General features: G+C 36.7%; 1 protein-coding gene across 1 annotated transcript in view; it reads right to left on the bottom strand.

The window, feature by feature from the left end:
• LOC124449853 (dynein beta chain, ciliary-like) overlaps positions 1-21525 on the bottom strand; it is a 33780-nt gene that overhangs the window by 11138 nt on the left and 1117 nt on the right. Inside the window, exons 3-42 of the mRNA XM_047000777.1 lie at positions 21291-21480; positions 21118-21217; positions 20802-21013; positions 19819-20052; positions 19284-19451; positions 18991-19107; positions 18123-18391; positions 17979-18047; positions 17165-17291; positions 16770-17034; positions 15487-15656; positions 15336-15410; positions 14881-15216; positions 14497-14751; positions 13638-13807; positions 13172-13511; positions 13009-13095; positions 12537-12938; positions 11574-11819; positions 10730-10954; positions 10572-10663; positions 9896-10022; positions 9360-9512; positions 8821-8946; positions 8386-8493; positions 8025-8317; positions 7804-7960; positions 7306-7568; positions 6168-6306; positions 5848-6096; positions 5534-5650; positions 5309-5441; positions 4069-4345; positions 2923-3205; positions 2238-2411; positions 1328-1636; positions 794-961; positions 527-688; positions 372-449; positions 135-296 (exon numbers count right to left, since the gene is read on the bottom strand). Coding sequence (XP_046856733.1) covers positions 135-296; positions 372-449; positions 527-688; positions 794-961; positions 1328-1636; positions 2238-2411; positions 2923-3205; positions 4069-4345; positions 5309-5441; positions 5534-5650; positions 5848-6096; positions 6168-6306; positions 7306-7568; positions 7804-7960; positions 8025-8317; positions 8386-8493; positions 8821-8946; positions 9360-9512; positions 9896-10022; positions 10572-10663; positions 10730-10954; positions 11574-11819; positions 12537-12938; positions 13009-13095; positions 13172-13511; positions 13638-13807; positions 14497-14751; positions 14881-15216; positions 15336-15410; positions 15487-15656; positions 16770-17034; positions 17165-17291; positions 17979-18047; positions 18123-18391; positions 18991-19107; positions 19284-19451; positions 19819-20052; positions 20802-21013; positions 21118-21217; positions 21291-21480 — 7627 coding nt within the window. The remainder of the gene's footprint in view (positions 1-134; positions 297-371; positions 450-526; positions 689-793; positions 962-1327; positions 1637-2237; positions 2412-2922; positions 3206-4068; positions 4346-5308; positions 5442-5533; positions 5651-5847; positions 6097-6167; positions 6307-7305; positions 7569-7803; positions 7961-8024; positions 8318-8385; positions 8494-8820; positions 8947-9359; positions 9513-9895; positions 10023-10571; positions 10664-10729; positions 10955-11573; positions 11820-12536; positions 12939-13008; positions 13096-13171; positions 13512-13637; positions 13808-14496; positions 14752-14880; positions 15217-15335; positions 15411-15486; positions 15657-16769; positions 17035-17164; positions 17292-17978; positions 18048-18122; positions 18392-18990; positions 19108-19283; positions 19452-19818; positions 20053-20801; positions 21014-21117; positions 21218-21290; positions 21481-21525) is intronic.

Below are 21525 nucleotides of genomic sequence, written 5' to 3' on the forward strand. Positions count from 1 at the left end.
TCTAAATCTAAATCTAACTCTAAATCTAAATCTAAATCTAACTCTAAATCTAAATCTAAGATCCATCACATAAACTCAGGTTTCAGAATCAATGTAATTGATGACCAGAGCTCATAAAGATTGACTTTGCCTACCTCAAAGAATCTGGTCGTCATATCCTTTTGTATTTTATCATAAAGTACCATGTCTTTCTCTTCGACCAATTTATCTCGATATACTCTGTTGCCTTCATGCATCCATAAACGTACGAGATCAGCGGGAGATTTAACACACTCTGCCGTAGAGAACAACACACCCTGAAAATGTTGAAGATGTGTTCAAAATACGAGGGAATAATGAAGAATGAGAGGAACACAAGATTGGATACTTACTTGAAAGATGTTTGATAAATCGCGCAGATTGAAAATATAATGAAATTTCACAGCTGTCGGTAGGAAAGTACTCGTGACCTTTAAAAACGTGAAGACGATAAGTATAGTTAAATAACAATTTCTGGTAATATGACAAAAATACCCAACATCTTCACCTTTTGATTCATAGCTAACGCACAGTCCACAAGTTTTTCTGCAATTTTTCCCACGGAGCTTGATATGTTGTTCACAGAAATATGACCTTGCAGTATGCTCAAATAAATTGTCTTGAGGGCGTCGAGACCAGGAAAACTCACAGCGAACACACAAAAATGACGCTGTAAAAAAAAGCAAGATATTAAATTGAAGATGTTCGATAAAAAAACCCGAAAAAGACACGGATAAATGCATAATACGTACAAAAAAGTAATCGTTTATTTCACCTGAAGACGCGGGTTTATCGTGAAACTTCCAGCGGTTGGATTCATACAGGCAACATATTGACAATTATGAACTTCCTTCAATGTCAACTTATTTCTGTCGTACCAATGACTGTAGTCGAGATGTTGTCTTATCAATGTGTGAGGTGATACTGTACCGTATGTGTCAACCTAAAAATATCATAAAACTGTTATATACGTACGTCTGATGATGATATGATTTCATAAAATGAATGTTTTAAAGCCAGAAGTATGTTATATGTTCCTAGATGTTGATGTTTCAGGTGTGTGCAGTCTTGAAAAGGTGTGGTCTGACATTTTGAAGTGTTTTTAAAGAATGTGTAAACAAACGTCAGTGAACACAAACACTAAAAGTCATTTTCAGGTGTGAACAAACCATCTACATCTATAAATATAGAGATAACAGTCATTCTCAGGTGTGGACAAACCATCTACATCTACAAATATACAGTTATCCAGCAATATTTGCAAATCACTTTTTCAACAATTTCAGGAAAGCAACAAAGCAACATTAACCTCTGGCATGTTCATGTCGTCAATGAAATAAATAAGTTTCTTCGATCCAGGTGGTCCATAATTCCGACCGGCTTTCTTCTCCAGGGGTTTTTCCAAAACATTTTGCAACATCGCAGAGGTGGTGTAGTAATTAAAAGGTACGTTGGCGACCATAATTTCGTCTGGATCTAACGAAGCAAACTTATCGCCAGCAAGTACAGTCTTTCCAGTTCCTGCATTACCCACCAACATTACAGGACGTCGTTTCTCCATAAGAAGATCCATAAAATAACGAACACGAGTTGTTTCCGCTGTGTGAACAAGAACAGCCTGGAATGAAAGAGAAATGGTAACAGCCACTGTGTGAAAAAGAACTACTGTGTGAAAGAACTACTATGTGACAGAACTACTGTGTGAAAGAACTACTGTGTGAAAGAACTACTGCGTGAAAGAACTACCGTGTGACAGAACTACTGTGTGAAAAAATTACTGTGTAAAAAAAGTACTGGGTGAAAAAACTACTGTGTGAAAAAACTACTGTGTAAAAAAATTACTGTGTGAAAAAGTACTGGGTAAAAAAATTACTGTGTGAAAGAACTACTATGTGAAAGAACTACTGTGTGAAAAAGACGTTATAGCCCTCTACATTACACTGCCATATTTAACAACGATACATTTTCTATCAGAGTATCGATACATGTGTATTGTACATTGGTAAAAAACACAGTTTGAAAGGTTTCAAACTGATAAATATCAAATGACCAGCAAGGCAGAAGAGTAAAATTTATCATAAAAAATCAATTGCACAAGTAGCAGCTAAAATAGCTAAAATACTCCCTTTAGTGTTTACCATGCATTGCAGTATCTTGATAATACTCTGATACTACTAAAAGTACCATAATCATTCAACATTACCCCCAAGTGTACACACCTGAAGTGGCATCTCAGGATCCAAGATAAACTTTGTAACTTTCTCCGTCCACGGAGCAAATTTCTTGGTCTCGGGATCAATGAAATAATCAAAGACAGTTCCTGATGATGGAAACTTGATAGTCTTAAATTCAGTCACCCACCATTTCGAGAATTCAACTCTATAGTCGACGAGCTGAAACATTAAAATAACATCAATCAAAAAACTGTTCGGGTAGAAGATTATCTTAATTCGATTTTGCACTAATGCATGATTTGGTAGTTTACAATTGAGCGACTTCTATGTAGCTTTAATGCGTATCGGGTAGAAGATTATCTTAATTCGATTTTGCATTAATCCAGGATTGGGTAGTTTACAATTGAGCGACTTCTATGTAGCTTTAATGCGTATCGGGTAGAAGATTATCTTAATTCGATTTTGCATTAATCCAGGATTGGGTAGTTTACAATTGAGCGACTTCTATGTAGCTTTAATGCGTATCGGATAGAAGATTATCTTAATTAAATTTTGCATTAATCCAGGATTGGGTAGTTTACAATTGAGCGACTTCTATGTAGCTTTAATGCGTATCGGATAGAAGATTATCTTAATTAAATTTTGCATTAATCCAGGATTGGGTAGTTTACAATTGAGCGACTTCTATGTAGCTTTAATGCGTAAAGTTACGTCATAATTATGGATTAACCTGATCTTGAAACATAGCTCCTCCAAATGCCCAGACAGCAGCAAAAACGAAATACAATTCATACAATTCTTTGCTACAGTCAGGGGGGGTATTGACAGGTGTTAATAAACACTCCAGAAGATAACATAGACTTGTCACCATGGTGATATCAGGGATGGGCGTGATCTTCTTGAAACGATGACGTAATGTATCCAAGCAAGAGGGAACGTATTTATCGAAAAGGATTTGAAGATTAGCTCGCTCAGATTGGATCTCGCGACTGTCAATCCAGCTTGATACATATCTACAACATCGAATGAAATTGAACATGGTGATGAGAAAGAAAATCTTATAAAATACACTTACAAAATGTTGCTAAAGAACTTAATGCTATTTGGAGACTTTAGTAATACTGGACACCTGTTATACCGAGTTACGTTTTACAGATTTATTGTTTTCGCCAGTAAGCAACGAAATATTTACACTACATACACTAGCTTGCGAGCTAATTACCTCACTCTTTGTACTGAAATACCATTATAACAAATCATAAAGAAAGCAGTGAAAGGTAAGATACCTGAATCTACGAAAATTCTGTACTTACAAGTGAAGCAAACCGCTTTCTTGAAAGGTGGAAAAACTGACTAAAATGTGCTTCAAAAACGTTCATGTATACAGTTGTAGATGCGATAGTCTGTGCATGGTTTTTAAATGTTTAATAGGATACGTTTTTCGAACTTTTATTCGACTTGTATTTGACTGGGAGTCTTGCTTTTTACCACCTTTCAAAATGGCAGTCTGGCTTCACCGAGACACGGCAGTTAAACATCTAGGGGAATGGGTTCTATATCAAGGCTAATAGTATATGTAAAGGAGATAAAGAAGGAAAGATGTACAAAACATCGAGTATATATATATAAAAATTAAAATTAAAATTAAAATATTAAAATTAAAATATTAAAATTAAAATTTTAATATTATCCCCTGAAGAGTGAGAAATCACGAAACAGGCTTGTCGGGATGAAATTGTAGTTTTTGTGTATTTTCTTCTTATCAATATTTACGCTCTGCTCTTAAGCATCGAGAACTGTACTTACGGAGATTCAAATAAACAAAACTTCCTATAGATATCTTTTTTTACAACAACAAAAAATATTATTTTCTTACGGGTTCCATCCAACGTCGGCATAATTCAAGAACAAGATACCAGCTCTAGATACCGTAGCTGGTGTTGCTGTCTTAAGATGACCAATCTCAAACAATAATCTCATTGGAGGCGATAATGGTATACGTTCATTACTAGCGAGTGTTAATACTTTGTTGTCATCCATGACTGTATTTAATGATTCAATCCACATTGGATCAATATCACCATCGAGGACAATCCATTTTGGACTTTCGTTGGCTACGTTTGATAAATCTCTCATAGAAGTTGAGAATAAACCTAGGGAAAGATAAATCTCTCATAGAAGTTGAGAATAAACCTAGGGGAAGAATAAATCTCTCATAGAAGTTGAGAATAAACCTAGGGGAAAGATAAATCTCTCATAGAAGTTGAGAATAAACCTAGGGAAAGATAAATCTCTCATAGAAGTTGAGAATAAACCTAGGGAAAGATAAATCTCTCATAGAAGTGGAGAATAAACCTAGGGAAAGATAAATCTCTCATAGAAGTTGAGAATAAACCTAGGGGAAAGATAAATCTCTCATAGAGGTTGAGAATAAACCTAAGGAAAGATAAATCTCTCATAGAAGTTGAGAATAAACCTAAGGAAAGATAAATCTCTCATAGAGGTTGAGAATAAACCTAGGGGAAAGATAAATCTCTCATAGAGGTTGAGAATAAACCTAAGGAAAGATAAATCTCTCATAGAAGTTGAGAATAAACCTAAGGAAAGATAAATCTCTCATAGAAGTTGAGAATAAACCTAGGGAAAGATAAATCTCTCATAGAGGTTGAGAACAAACCTAGGGGAAGGCAGAATATCGAATGACAATCGATTTAAACTTTAATTACATTGTAAACTGGAAAAAATATTTTGGAAACATTTATGATTTTGAGATGTTTTTCGTTCACCCATCCACGAAAGCATTGTTTTGGAAACATTTAAAATTTTGAGATATTTTTCGTTTACCCATCCACGAAAGCATTGTTTTGGAAACATTTAAAATTTTAAGATGTTTTTCGTTCACCCAGCGAAGAAAACATTGTTTTGGAAATGGGAAACTAGGATGTTTCGCATAAGTCAGAAACATATCATGTTTTCTAACTATTGGCGAACGTTTTTTGCAGATATTCCAATGTTTTCCAGACTTGGAGAACAACGGACGAAACATTGAACTCAAAAAGTGATTTGTGATATATTAAAAGCTTTAGGCATTATGACGATATGAATCAACGTCTTACCATCTTTCCATTCTCTTGTAGCTGGATTGATATAACCAAAAAGTTCATCTGTTGTAACAGCTTTAGGATTCACATCAATCAACATCGGTTTACGTTTTTGATTCTGATATGTTTTAAACAACGACTTTATCACCTGCAACATTTCATAATTCACGTGACATTATGATGGAGTGACACGCATGCGTCTGCGCAATGACATGAACACAACACACGTAAATAAGTTACCTGTGTCTTTCCTGTGCCTGCAGGACCTAACACAAACACAGAATGACGTACTGCCAAGAGTTCTTCTAGTTGAACAACTTTCAATATAAAACTATCTTCTGGTTGTAGTTTTAAGTCCTAAACACAAACATAAATTGTACAACTTTCAAATAAAAACTATCTTCTGCGTGGAAATTTTTTAATCCTGAACCCAAACACAAATTGTACAACTTTCGATACAGAACTATTTTCTGGTTGCAGTTTTAAATCCGAAACACAAACACGAATTGACCATGAAACATAAGTAAACTAAACATCATTCAAATATTTCTTACCAAAACAGCTTTTCTTATCGACTCTTCCATATCCATGTCCCGTTTACGTGGTACGTCCAACGATGGAAACAAATCACCAATTAAACCCATAAATATTGGTACATCATCTGTAACAATCTTCGGTATGTTAAAGTCCCGCAATGCTCTCATGAGAACTTGATCTTCAGGACGATCACGATCGCTACGTTTTAACGAACCAGCGACCACCAAAACTGACTTGATGGCTCGTAAACCCCAATCGTAATGATCCTACAAAGAAAGGTTTCGCAAGATTTTGAAATATCTTCAAACTGGCAGCGGAAAATTGATAAAAAACTTACTTGTTTGGAAAGCAATTCTTTACAAAGTGAATACAAGGTGATAAATTTACGCGCTAGTAAACGCGCCTCAATAAAACCTTCGGCAACCAACATGATTTCACAGATCAGTTCAAAATCAGGTACAACCATGGCGCAAGGTCTAGAAAACACAAAAACAACCTCGGTGATTAAATGTAAATGTTTTTATCGGTGAGTATGGTGATTATACAAACTTTATGATCATCATTACCAACAATATGGTGTATGGTGACTATATCATTGACAAAACAGTATTGTTATCAGTAGGAACTGTATGGCGATTATACCAACAGTATGGTGATTATGCCAACAGTATGGTGACTATACCAACAGTATGGTGATTATACCAACAGTATGGTGATTATACCAACAGTATGGTGATTATACCAACAGTATGGTGACAATACCAACAGTATGGTGATTATGCCAACAGTATGGTGATTATGCCAACAATATGGTGATTATACCAACAGTATGGTGATTATACCAACAGTATGGTGACTATACCAACAGTATGGTGACTATACCAACAGTATGGTGATTATGCCAACAGTATGGTGATTATACCAACAGTATGGTGATTATACCAACAGTATGGTGATTATGCCAACAGTATGGTGATTATACCAACAGTATGGTGATTATACCAACAGTATAGTGATTATACCAACAGTATGGTGATTATACCAACAGTATAGTGATTATACCAACAGTATGGTGATTATGCCAACAGTATGGTGATTATGCCAACAGTATGGTGACTATACCAACAGTATGGTGACTATACCAACAGTATGGTGATTACACCAACAGTATGGTGATTATACCAACAGTATGGTGACTATACCAACAGTATGGTGATTACACCAACAGTATGGTGATTATACCAACAGTATAGTGACTATACCAACAGTATGGTGATTATACCAACAATATGGTGACTATACCAACAGTATGGTGACTATACCAACAGTATGTTGATTATACCAACAATATGGTCATTACAGACACAATATAGTGATTATACCATCAATATTGTGAACATTATAGAATAAAACAATATACATAAACGGCCATAGACTTTTAGGAAAGACGAACAAAAGTTCAAAAATCAACATACCTGAAAAGTGCTTTAAGATTTTCTGGTAGTTCAGTACGTCCGGCATAACCAGGATTCATAGTTATAAAAATACCAACAGTTGGTACGAGAGAGATGTCTTCACCTTGAAATATAAATCTCTCTTTCTTATCACGTATTGCATCTTGTATTGACTTCACTTGTACAGCAATGACAGATAACACTTCGACTGAGATACGATTGAATTCATCGAAGCATCCCCATGCACCGGTCTGTGCAAGACCCTTGTATATGTTACCGCAAGACTACAAAAAAAGAAAAGAAATAAAAGATGTTAAGCATGTTCGCACAGGCGGAGAACTCGAGAGCAAATCACAAACGTTTCCCATACAGATAACTTTAAAACAAATGTTTTAATTTATCCTCTAACATGTATTCATGATTGATTTGCAAATTCTCAAATGATTTAATTGAATGAGATGAGATCAGTTTGCACAGGCTAAAACATGCTACCTATACGAAGACCGAAATCCCTCCTACCTTATAATCCATTTGTTCAGAGCAGTTGAATACGTAAACCATAATCCCAAGTGCTCGACCCAGATCCTTCGTGGTCTCGGTTTTACCCGTCCCAGCAGGACCCGCGGGCGCACCACTCATTGTGAGATGAAGAGATTGAGTAAGTGTAATGTAACATCTATACACATAATGCAAAAAATTAGTGGTACTTGATGACCCCCGTGATAATACAGTTTACGTACCTGTCGGTCAATGGTGTGATAACAAGACGGGGGGTGTTGCCGAGATATTCATATGAATATTTGAATTGAGCATCGCAGATATTAGCAAAGCAATGACCGTTACCATCATCCCAGCGATGACGTAATTGACTAAGCCAAGCGAACGCTTGCGCATTGTCGATCTTTTGTTGTATGAGTTTGGCAACAACATCACGAGCATGGACATCAATTGTACAAATGGTCATAATCTTCTGTCGATCGCCTTTCGATAGTTCACCAATCAATAGGTTGATGAGAGTTGTGAGTTGGGCAACCTTGATCAAACAGAAAAATATCATTTGAAAAACATCAAATACTTACTAAAGTATCATTGAAAGCTCACCTGTTTTTTATAATAATCTTTTAAGGCGTTCTCGTAACCTTCCTCAAGACGACCAAACGCAATGGCAACCTCGGTTGACCACCAAATTTGTGTACCACATAAGGACACCTAAATAGATGAACGGTTAACTAGGATTATATGGGGGTCAAAGTAGTATTATATAGGGGTCAAAGTAGGATTTTATGGGGGTCAAAGTAGGAGTATATGGGTGTCAAAGTAGGATTATATAGAGGTCAAAGTAGGATTATATGGGGGTCGAAGTAGGATTATATGGGGTAAAAGTAGGATTATATGGGGTCAAAGTAGGATTATATAGAGGTCAAAGTAGGATTATATAGGGGTCAAAGTAGGATTATATAGAGGTCAAAGTAGGATTATATAGGGGTCAAATTACATGAGCATGGGTATTAAAAGTTTTTGTATCTTGATAGCTACCTGTGCAGGATAATCAAAAAGCCATTGATCACGTGCCTTTTCTTCATACGCAACAACAGATTCAGAAAGTTCATGTCTCACTGTGGATCTCATTGATTCCATTACTCTGTTTAACCACACCTCAACCTTGAAGGAAAACCATAAAATTTAAACAACCAGGGGCCGGTCCTGGATAGCGTTATCCAGTGGATAGCAAGTTTTTTTCAACTTTTATAAAACCTTTTAAAAAGAACAAAGTATAAAGTTCGAACTGAGCAATCACTGAAATAAAATATTGCTTCGAAGATTACGAAATTTCTTCATCGTAAGAAAAATATAAACACATTTTTTACAACCGGCCCCAGTAGAGTAACCAACTCGATAATACTGGGGGGAGCATATTCTGCTGCATTAAGCTCCTGAGAAATATTTTTTTTCGCGGACTATAACATGCATGTATGAATATTCCCAACCCCCCCCAATTGTGGACGCTAGCTAGGCCGCCGTGAAAAAACCCGCGTAGATCAATCATATTGTTAAATGTTGTAGAATCGACATACCTGTCCTGTACAATCGCATACTTTATCAAATTTGACATATTCCTTTTCTTTACTGTACATGCCAATAGCTTCCTTTGTACTTTCACCCGATTCGTCGTTCTTAAACTCCAACGTAGCCATGTTATCAAAAAGTTTGGACAAATGACGAGCGACCTAAGAGTGATAACATCTTGTTTGTATGACAATAGATCAGGGGTCTCCAAACTTTACAGCCATAGGGTCACATGAACTTTCATTATGAAGCATTGAAATATAAAAAACTTCCACGTTATCCTTCAGCTTTTTAAATTTCGCAATGTGCTTGAAACGGAAGTAGGAAGTTGGGACAAAAATTGACGTAAGCCACTCTTGCTAGTTGGCTTGCGTCATAACGTGAACTTTCTGCATAAAGTTTATTTTGTTTAATAATATTATTTTTTTCCTTAAGTGTCTCTACGGGCCGGATTGAGAGGCCCAACGAGCCGCATCTGGCCCGCGGGCCGTAGTTTGGAGACCCCTGCAATAGATTGAGGCAAAATCACTAAAGAATAGCTCACCTCTGTAGGTATATTTCCTTTCGACAAAATATCCAGTAAATCAGCAGAGGAAACGAAGTAGAATCGTGGAAAAGCAAGACGTTTCGTTTCGAGATATTCAGCTAAAGCTTTCTCGCACAAAGCAAGTCTAAGAGGTTGATAAAGATATAAAAAAAGGTTTAAGCAACATTTGCAAGTACTTCAATACTTTTAGGAACGACTAGGGATGGATCTAAAATGATTTTGAAGGGGTGTGTGCTCTAGTTTGAATTAAATATATTGGTGGCTATTCTGTGTTGGAGGTCCCTATCCTTTGCTTTGTTAAAGTCTGTTACTCTCATACAATGATTGAGAGATATTTTTGGAGGTGTGCTCCATCAAACACAAATCACAATTGTCTTTGCGTGTTTGTTTGATGTACAATATATTATGTAGGAAAATTGGCATCTCTCTAGGAGAAGTCAGTACTCCCACCCCCGTAGGCAAATTGGCATCTCACTAGGAGAAGTCAGTACTCCCACCCCCTCCGTAGGAAAATTAGCATCTCTCTAGGAGGAGTCAGTACTCCCCCCTCCCCCGTAAGAAAATTAGCATCTCTCTAGAAGAAGTAAGTACTCCCCCCCGCTATTACAGTAAACCTTCCCTAGGAGTAATAACAATCCTTCAGCATACATATATACGAAAACAGGAGAAATACCTTTCTTGAATATTCTCCAATTTTTCAAATAAACCATCCTTGCAACAACACTCAACGACATTTGTTGTTTTTTCAGCAGCACTCATCAACTCCTATAGAACCAAAACGCAAAACTATTCACTAAATTGCTAATTATATCCACACAATGATCACTTCACCTTGAAATCTGCATCAATGCCGTCAAAACGTTTCGAATCCTCCGGTAATTGGCTGCGAATATCATCGGAACCAATGAAAATACTTTCCAAATGAGACCATGTACGCTGTACTTCAAACCAAATGGAAATAACGGAATCGACAGTTGATAATTTCTTTTGCCATGTGGAGACCTCCGCCAAGAAATGACCAATGTATTTCGACGTAATGAGATTTTGCAGTTGAACCTAGACATGATAACAAAATGTTTTTTAATCAAACATACCAGGTGACAATTTTTTCATTTCCCATCAATCTTGACCGTAAAGCTAAAATTTTGTTTACAAAAACGAAATTTAAACCTTAAAATTAAAAGCGATTTAAATTGTTCAAAGAGAAAGCAAAATGTATTCAGATGGTAGCTTTCATAGCGAGAGAGAACTTTACTATCAAGACGAATTAAACTTTGTAGAAAAGACTTTCAATTTCGGTCTCAACATGAAGCCACATTGACCATTTTACAACGTGAATTGCTTAATAAAGTAAATGGTTTGAACCCGGGAGTATCGTTACATGTTTGTAAATGTAGATCGTCCAGGTTAGTATAGTCCTGAGAAGGACTGTTTTTGTTGTTATTGACTGACGTTTTGACAACCTTAGCGTTAGTCATCTTCATTTGACTCCTTCTCAGGACTATACCAACCTGGACGATCTACATATACAAACATGTAATGAATTGTTTCATCATAAAACAATTCACTTTGTGAAAATATTTTTTCTGCACGGACCGCCCAGCCAGTAAATGGTAAAATACTGAAATACAGTCCCCATCAAGTCATTTCAATTCAATTCAACCTACACACGTACTTGATTATCCTCAAGTGTCTCTATAAGTTCCTCACTAGATCTAAGTAACGCAATACGCGTGCGTGGATGAGTCTCGTACTCAAATTCCATAGCAGACCACGTGACATCAAGTTCGCTTAAGATCTTCTCCATTCCTAACTCTTTGGTGGCCTTATCAACAATCCCCCGCACCTCATCCTCGTACTTATGAAGATTTAAAGCAAGAAGATCAGCTAGACATGTATCTTCGTCCATTATAAACTTCACCTGAACAAAACCATAAATAAAATAAGTTCAATGCATTGACAATAAACGATGTGAAAGCAAACTAGAGGATTGTGCAAAGTTAAAAAAGATACACAACGTCTTTTGAATGGTAATTTGAATCAGTCACAAACTGTATCATATATTTATTTCATTTCTTCATTAACTCCCATTTTATTTTGATTCACGTATTATAAGATGAACATTCACTGACTTCATGGCAAATATGTGAAACATTTTTGATGAAATCCTATCGCAAACTAAAGTCTAGTTGTCCGTGGTTTTAATAAGTAATTTTCTATTTCTCCACGGTGTAATGTCTATGGTTTTGTATTGAGTTGTTGTTTAGTTGTCGGTGGTTTTAGTAAGTAATTTTCTATTTATCTACGGTGTAATGTCTATGGTTTTGTATTGAGTCGTTGTTTAGTTGTCCGTGGTTTTAATAAGTAATTTTCTATTTCTCCACAGTGTAATGTCTATGGTTTTGTATTGAGTCGTTGTTCGACATTTAAAAACCAGGCTTTAGAAGTCATGTTAAATTTCCATGAGCAGCAACGCTTGAATGCCTGTATCATGCTGACGATGCTTCTGGCACACGTAGGCTCAGCACAGTGATGGGGCATTGAAATTATAACAACAGTTTAATTCATGAAGGTCTCCTTTTCTTGGTACACTTTCTACATATTACAGCCATCCGTTTTCATTAAGCATACCACTAACCTGTGTTGCTTGCATCAGCTGTTGCCAATGTCTCTCCCTGATCGCAGGATTTTGAAGCTCACATACGGCCCGTAATGACGTCACCATATTTTTCACAGTAGAATCCAGGCCCGTGAACGCATTCCAAGCACGCATCTCCTTATCAAGACTTCGGATTTCTTTAACAAAACGTTTACATTCCATTTCCATGGTGTCCACATTTATATCACTCCAGAGTGTCGTCTTCCAGTCATCGATACTCGTCAGAACAGCATAGATCATATCCCATAATCCTTTGAGAAGGAACACTTCTCTACGGCACGCTCGAAGCTGTTTGTAATCAGGGAAATTCACTTCAAACAAACCAGCAGATTCACCCAGCGCCTTCATTTCTTCCTCCATGCCACAAATTGCAATGTTTGCCTAAACAAACGAGAGATGTTCTCAATGGAAATGCCGAAAACGGATACATTTTCAAAGACAAAGAGATTACCCTATCTAATTTCTCGTAAACGTTTTCCGAATTAAACATGAACGGCGCTGTCTTTCTAAAGTCTTCACGGAACTCGTGTTGTTTAATCTGTCAAGAAAGAGAGAAAGCGTACAACGAAACAGATATAAATATAATTAAAATACTCACGAATACTATGCCTCACATCAAACTGTCCACATTTTCGTCTAATGATGGCAACCTCGGCAGCTTGTAACGGAGCAACCTGTTGTTTAACAGTCACAGCATTTTTCTTGCAGTTATTCCATTGTTCAGGTAACTCCTGTAGCTGTAGATGAACCTCTTCAGGTAGCTCCTGACCGTAGGTCTTCAGTAACTCGATCGTGTGTTTCAATGGTTCAAACATCTCATCTGTCCCGGCTTGCCGATCCTTCACGGCCATTAGATGTCCCATTACTGCCACCAATCCATTGTAATCCCCTTCAGCAACCTCTTCCGCGAGACCTTTATCCGCTACTTTGATGAAGTCAACAAGATCATTTAAACTACAACAACAAAATGCATGCAACGAATCAATTTTCTATAAACTTAACCTGTCATTGAATAAAATTTGAGGTATGGACTCGAGCAGCCGATCGATAAATAAAATGTCCTTTGAGACATGGACCCACCTGTTGGTCACGTGATCGATGAGATGTTGTTTGAACATATAACTCCAACGTTTAATAATATTGAGAAGAGCTTGTTTGAATGGTTTAGCATCAACACAAAACCACGTATCAAACATTGATACGCCTTTGAATTCATCCACTTCAACATACAACTTTTCGTACGTATCAATCTGAATAAAATAGAAACGAAATTGATAATTAACGTTTATGAAAGGTGCGCGTGTGGACTGCGACATAGTTGATTTGTTGTAATTTTAACATAAACCAACAAATAGGTAAGTATGTTCATGAGAGGGAAGAATCGATAATGAGATTCGATTATGGACGGAGATTAATGATGAAGGTTTGTAGGGAGAGGGACAACTATTGACACTGTTGGGTTGGATGGGCAAGAGGGGGAACTAATGATGAAGTTGTGTAGGGAAGAGGGAGAACTATTGACACTGTTGGGTTGGATGGGCAAGAGGGGGAACTAATGATGAAGTTGTGTAGGGAAGAGGGAGAACTATTGACACTGTTGGGTTGGATGGGCAAGAGGGGGAACTAATGATGAAGTTGTGTTGGAAAGGGGGGAGAGCTATTGACACTGTTGGGTTGGATGGGCGAGAGGAGGAACTAATGATGAAGTTGTGTTGGAAAGGGGGGAGAGCTATTGACACTGTTGGGTTGGATGGGCGAGAGGGGGAACGAATGATGAGGTTGTGCTTGGGAAGGGGGCGAGCTAATGAGGTTGTGCTTTAGGGAAGAACTAAATGAGGTTATGCTGGGGGGGGAGAACTAATGAAGAAGTTGCGCTTGGGGGGAGGGAGAACTAATGATGAAGTTATGTAGGGAGTGGGAATAAATTGTAATATCTTACCTGTTCCTTAAACTGTTCTAATGTTGGAGGACATTCAGGCACACCATCTTCAACATGGGCTTCAATCTCTTCAGCCGTCAATACATGATTATAAAGTAAAAATTGTCGCATGAATTCATTTCTGTCGTCCACCCAGAGATACGCATATACATCAAATGAATTCCTGTATTCTGTAGCTTTATTTATGACAGTTGAAATGCGTTCAAGAACTTCCTGTTTCATCTCCGATAACTCCAACATATCTTCAAGATCAGCCTGACACAAATCAAACATAAAACATGTAACCACTTCATTCATATTTTACTCAAATATTTTATTCGAAAATTTGAAACTTAAAGTTCCCACGTAATTGATGCACGCATGCGTTGTAAATGATAACAATACCTGATAATGCGGTGCCTCGTTATGATCAGCTAACCTAGTAACGAGTGTTGCCATACAGTATATATCACCAATAATCCCCTCGACCATGTCATAGAATCCATAAGAGCCACTGGCATAATCTAATGAAGGAATGAAGACCATTTCAGGTGCCTGAAGTTCCAGCTTCGCTTCAAATACTGCCAAAGTGTTTGTCTTCGCGTCCGTATTCTCGAGGATGTAATTCAGCGAGGCGTGGATCGCATTGAAGAAACCATCGACGACCATATCATCAAGATACTCAACGTACGCCTTCCATATTTCTAACGAAGCATCAGCTTTGAACAGTTCTAGGTTTTTCTGAAGATACAACGTAGGTTGATGTTCGAGAGCGGGGGATGGAAGAGCAAGGCTGGGTAAGAAGGGATTAAGGGGAGGTAAGGATAGGGTAGAGGGGAAGGGAAGGGAAACATAAATACCTTCATTAGATCGTGAATTTTAAGTCCTGATTCTTCAATCATACTATAACGTTTTTTCAAGATCGTGTCTTTTTCCTAAAGGATTGAGCAGTACAGAGGTGAACATTATTGTACTCCATATGGTTTCATCATAAAAGGATATCACGTGTACCTCTATGTTCAATAAGCCTTCACGTTTTTCACCTTTGCGTTGATACAAAGGAGCTTCACACCATTTTGTCATAAGTTGACCGATTGCATTTACATTATCCTTTGCAGCTTGTACACGACGTTCAAGATCATGAACCTGATCACGTATCCTCTCAATGTACTCCCATACCCCTAAATAACAACAAAATCATGTGATGATAAATAGCTATATAATAATGCATGTCATTCTGTGGTCACCCATGCGGAAATATGCATCTGCACCCGCAGTAAAACTTATATAGTATATACTATCCTGTAATCACCCCTTTATAGTGCATACTATCCTGTAGTCACCCCTTTATAGTGTATGCTATCCTGTAGTCACGCTTTTATAGTGCATGCTATCCTGTAATCACCCCTTTATAGTGCATGCTATCCTGTAGTCACCCTTTTGTAGTGTATGCTATCCTGTAGTCCCCCTTTTATAGTGTATGCTATCCTGTAATTACCCCTTTATAGTGTATGCTATCCTGTAATTACCCCTTTATAGTGTATGCTATCCTGTAATCACCCCTTTATAGTGCATGCTATCCTGTAATCATCCCTTTATAGTGTATGCTATCCTGTAATCACCCCTTTATAGTGTATGCTATCCTGTAATTACCCCTTTATAGCGTATGCTATCCTGTAATCACTCCTTTATAGTGCATGCTATCCTGTAATCACTCCTTTATAGTGTATACTATCCTGTAATCACCCCTTTATAGTGTATGCTATCCTGTAATCACTCCTTTATAGTGCATGCTATCCTGTAATCACTCCTTTATAGTGTATACTATCCTGTAATCACCCCTTTATAGTGTATGCTATCCTGTAATCACCCCTTTATAGTGTATGCTATCCTGTAATCACTCCTTTATAGTGTATACTATCCTGTAATCACCCCTTTATAGTGTATGCTATCCTGTAATTACCCCTTTATAGTGTATGCTATCCTGTAATTACCCCTTTATAGCGTATGCTATCCTGTAATCACCCCTTTATAGTGCATGCTATCCTGTAATCACCCTTTTATAGTGTATGCTATCCTGTAGTCACCCTTTTATAGTGCATGCTATCCTGTAATCACCCCTTTATAGTGTATGCTATCCTGTAATCACCCCTTTATAGAATAGGCTATCCAGTAATCACCCTTTTATACTGTATGCTATACTCTGTTCATTCAGCGTCAATGTGTAAGTTGTTAGAATGCACTCCCCGATACAGATTGTCTTTTATTCAATTTGCAACAGATCGACATCTTACCATCACTATTCCAGGTCAATGTTTTCTCAGCTTGTTCCAATTGTTCATCTATATCTTTAAGTTGATCTCTCACTAAAGGAAACTCCACCTGCAATAATGTCTGCCGAACGGTATTATACCACGCTACAGTAAGATCAAGATTGGCGCAGAACTTATTAAAGGTCTCGTTGCGTTCGTAAACACACGTCGCACTTTCGGGAATTGTTTCAATGACGTCATTCTGAGCCTGTTCCAAGTACTTAACCTCACGGAGTAAAGCTATCAACTGTAGAAAAATAAAAAAAAAGTTATACGGTGTTATACCAGAGTACAACCTAACACACAGGAAAAATTGACGGGATCGTATATCGTATATACGGGGATCATATATCGTATATACGGCAAAGACAACCCACCTCAGCATCAAAGTTGACCTTTATCAACAACGTCTGTGGGTCTCTTATTATAAGGGGCTTATCCAAATTCTGCTGTGCAACATCACCGACACTTTTTGTCCACAATTCGTAGGTGTTTTCTTCATAACTAACATGGATAATAGGTGATATCACGGTACAATTCGTAGGTATTTTGTATATAACTAACATGGATAATAGTTGATATCACAGTACAATTCGTAGGTATTTTGTTCATAACTAACATGGATAATAGATGATATCACGGTACAATTTGTATTTTTTGTTCATAACTAACATGGATAATAGTTGATATCACGGTACAATTTGTAGATTTTGTTCATAACTAACATGGATAATAGTTGATATCACGGTACAATTTGTATTTTTTGTTCATAACTAACATGGATAATAGATGATATCACGGTACAATTTGTAGATTTTGTTCATAACTAACATGGATAATAGTTGATATCACGGTACAATTTGTATTTTTTGTTCATAACTAACATGGATAATAGATGATATCACGGTACAATTTGTAGATTTTGTTCATAACTAACATGGATAATAGTTGATATCACGGTACAATTTGTATTTTTTGTTCATAACTAACATGGATAATAGATGATATCACGGTACAATTTGTAGATTTTGTTCATAACTAACATGGATAATAGTTGATATCACGGTACAATTCGTAGGTATTTTGTTCATAACTAATATGGATAATAGTTGATATCACGGTACAATTTGTACATTTTGTTTGTTCATACTTTTTCAGTTCAACCTATGTTAAGATTATTTTAAAACTTACCCAGTTAAAAGGCCTTCCATTTCATCGTATTTGTTCATAATACTCATGGCTTCAGCACTTTCTAAAATGCTACAAAAATTTACACATATAGCAATTGAAGACAAAAATCTTCATCGTTTATTAAAAAAAGTCAGGACATCATACCCATGATTTAATGACAATTTAAGACTATTCATTGGTGTTTTTATTCTTTCTCGTAGTTCTTGCGCCCATTTCAAGCAACCCGAGACCGGCGGCTTGTTCTTATTTAAAGGCAAGGTATCGTTATTGCTCTCAAACGATAATTGTTGATCAAATATCAACTTTGCTGTGTCCAGATCATTTTCAAACATTGATAAAAGCACAGGATATTTGTGCTCGAAATCTGCATGAATACGAGGGCGATCCATCAAACTGCCGAAACAATCCATCAGCTACAACAGAAATGAGTCACGAAAAATACTGACGACGTATGACAAGGTATAATGACATAATAGAATTAACGTTCTTTTTCTGTTAATTAGAACGAATTAGAGATTCTTTTTTTTAAGAAAATAATCAAATAATACGACACATGTCGTTTTTACTAAGAACGAATTTTTAGAGTTTCTCTATTGTTGAGAAATTAATCAAATAACGCAATTAATACATCTACTTTTAATTAGAACAAATTAGAGTTTCTCTGTTATTGAGAAATTAATCAAATAACACAATTAATACATCTATTTTTAATTAGAACGAATTAGAGCTTCCCTTTTATCGAGAAATTTATAAAACAACACAATTAATACATTTATTTTTAATTAGAACGAATTAGAGTTTCTCTATTATCAAGAAAACACAATTAAGCCATCATCAGAGAATCAGAATATGAATTCCGACACAGTTATACGTGCATGAAAAACATGTGGCCTTGGCGAGATATGAGCTTGCATACTAGTCCTCATATCAGCCTCAGCTCTTAAGACAGTATATGTTGAACGAGACAATGAAACAAGACTCTTCAGATAACAAAACACATTCAAATGCTTACCTTAAGAACTCCTAAAGTGCCGCAACTATCATTAAACGCCTGGCACAAAATGGATGCGAGGCGTCGATCTAAATCTGCAATCTTGTTCGTGAAGTCATTATAATCATCAACAAATTCCTAACAAAAAGTAAAATTAAATGAAGATATGATCTTCGCACTTTTGCTGGACAATTTAAGCAATTGTCTCATTAATTTCAAACACCGCACTGCATATAACATTCTTTCAAAAAGTAAAATTATCGTAAATAAATGAACATGGAAAATGAAATAAACTTATTCAATTTTATATAAACCTTAACAGAAGGATCTAGACCATCGTATGTTCTACTTCCAAATACAGCAAAGTACTCTGTAAATTCTTCAAATATCTCCACCACCTGATGACTTAACATCTTTCCTTTAATACCACCAATCTCTACCTTCTCGAGCTTGCTAAACTCGATAGCTGTTGTAAACAGTTCCTGGCGCAGAAAAATCAACGAAACATGAAGGGCAGTAAGTTTTGTTGTAAAATAAATTATTTTGAAAACATTTGATAGCGGGTGAGCACTTCGGATATTTTCCACTCAAACAATTGTCAAAAGCGACGAGTTGCTCAATCTCTATCTTAAACTAAATCATAATTTTCAGCGACATTGCCAGTAAACTTCCTATTTTCCACATGTCGTACAGTCGAAGTTACAGTCTACATGAAAAATCGCGTCCGGAATGCAAGTTTTTCGCTATCAATAAGAGACAATCTTCTTACGAACATTTTAATGTAATCTAGATCTTATTAAAGGACGGTGAGCTAATTTGCACCAATATACGTATCATAGATTAACGTACTTCAACAACTGCGACGCGTTCCACGAATTTATCAAGTCTAGCAAACGCAAGTTCGTTTGCAAACTCCCAGTTCTTCACTTTGTCAGGATCTTTGAACAACTTGGGCATGTTGGCTCTGGTCTGTAAGAAGAGATCTTTCCACATGTTACATACTTTCAAAACAACTTGCGTCTTCTCCAAGGACTCCTCCGACTCGCCCTTGAAGATTTCTGCAGGTTCCAAAAAAACACGAGCCTGAAGAGAGAATAAGAGTAAAAAAGTGAAGGATTGAAGGACACGAACATTTAAAAAGCGCGAATAACTCAACCAAAAAGGGCATACGGCAATAAGCAGTAAATAAAGTAGACAGCATACTACCGGTCTTTATTTCAAGTAAAAAGTTTTATTCAAACTCTTTGAACACAAACTAAGAATGAACCAGCTTGAAATCATAGAAATCAAATAGTCAAATGCAGCCCTTACGAACGCTGTGACTCTTAAAAAATTTTTCGTAAACAATAGTTGATAATTTCCAATAGTCATTGAAATTTTTACTTTTTGCATTAATAGTTCTTTTCTTCTCCTTTCGAATGCTTACTAATTCAAAGCTCTTCACTACTCTCCAACATAATCTTTCCACCATATCCCCTTCTATCATATCCACGTCCCTCATATCATCTCATCTATCCACCTCTATCATGATCTTCCTCTTCTTCACCATCCACTCACTACCATCTTCAACATATGTTTCCTCAACTAATCCTCTTCTTTCTTCATTACATAACCAAACTCATTCCTGATTCCGGTCTCCTTTCCAGTTACTCTAAGTTCCCACCTGGCTATTAATGTCCCTACCACTGTTAAACACCATTGCTGGTTTTAAATACACAAAACTCCACCTCCTATAAATCCTAATCTCTCTACAATGGGTGAGTGTCAAATGAAAGCCGACACAAAATAAAACATTAGAACAAAAAGCAAATAAACCAGATTGCCAAACTCACCATTTCGATAAGCATATTGCACATTTCCTGGAGAAGGATTATAATCCTTGCAGGTCTGCAGTAAAACTTTGAATTGGCCCAAATCAAAGCAATAGTATGCATTAATGGTGGAAGGACTTTGTCAATTTCTGTGAAGTCAAATTGCTCCATGTCTTCAAGTTGTCCTCGCAATGGCTTTAAATACATATTAATGTCCCGCGCCTCTTCAAGTGCTTTCATGGAAAGAAATAGTAAATATAAGTTTCTAATCGAAGGGTGAAACAATAAACAGAAACACACTTTGGAAAAAACTTTTCTATTTGAAGAATGAGCTTACCTGAAATCACTTCACGAAACACATTCTTGAATGCTAAGAAATAACTACTCTTTGTTTTCTCGAGCAGCTCTGCCATACTTCTAATCCGGTCATCCCTGAGCTAAAACATAGATAATATAAACATAATACATAATCTTTACCAGGATCCTACACTTGTAATCAAATTTATTTACTTGTTCAAAGATGCACTCAAGATTCTCAGCTCGTCCTTTCCAGAAGTCCAGCTCTAACATTGGACCGGGATTGGTACCATTGAGAAGTGGCTCTGAAGAATCTCGTTTAAGGACATTCTGTATTTGATGTGACCAATCAATGATTATAGATTCAATTGAATGAATCAAACTGCGATCAAAATACTCTCCTCTATCGCAAGAGACATTAACATCATTAGGAGCTGTCTAAGTCATT

The sequence above is a fragment of the Xenia sp. Carnegie-2017 genome, unplaced genomic scaffold (assembly GCF_021976095.1).
Source record: "Xenia sp. Carnegie-2017 unplaced genomic scaffold, XeniaSp_v1 HiC_scaffold_23, whole genome shotgun sequence".
NCBI classification, from domain to species: Eukaryota; Metazoa; Cnidaria; class Anthozoa; order Malacalcyonacea; family Xeniidae; genus Xenia; species Xenia sp. Carnegie-2017.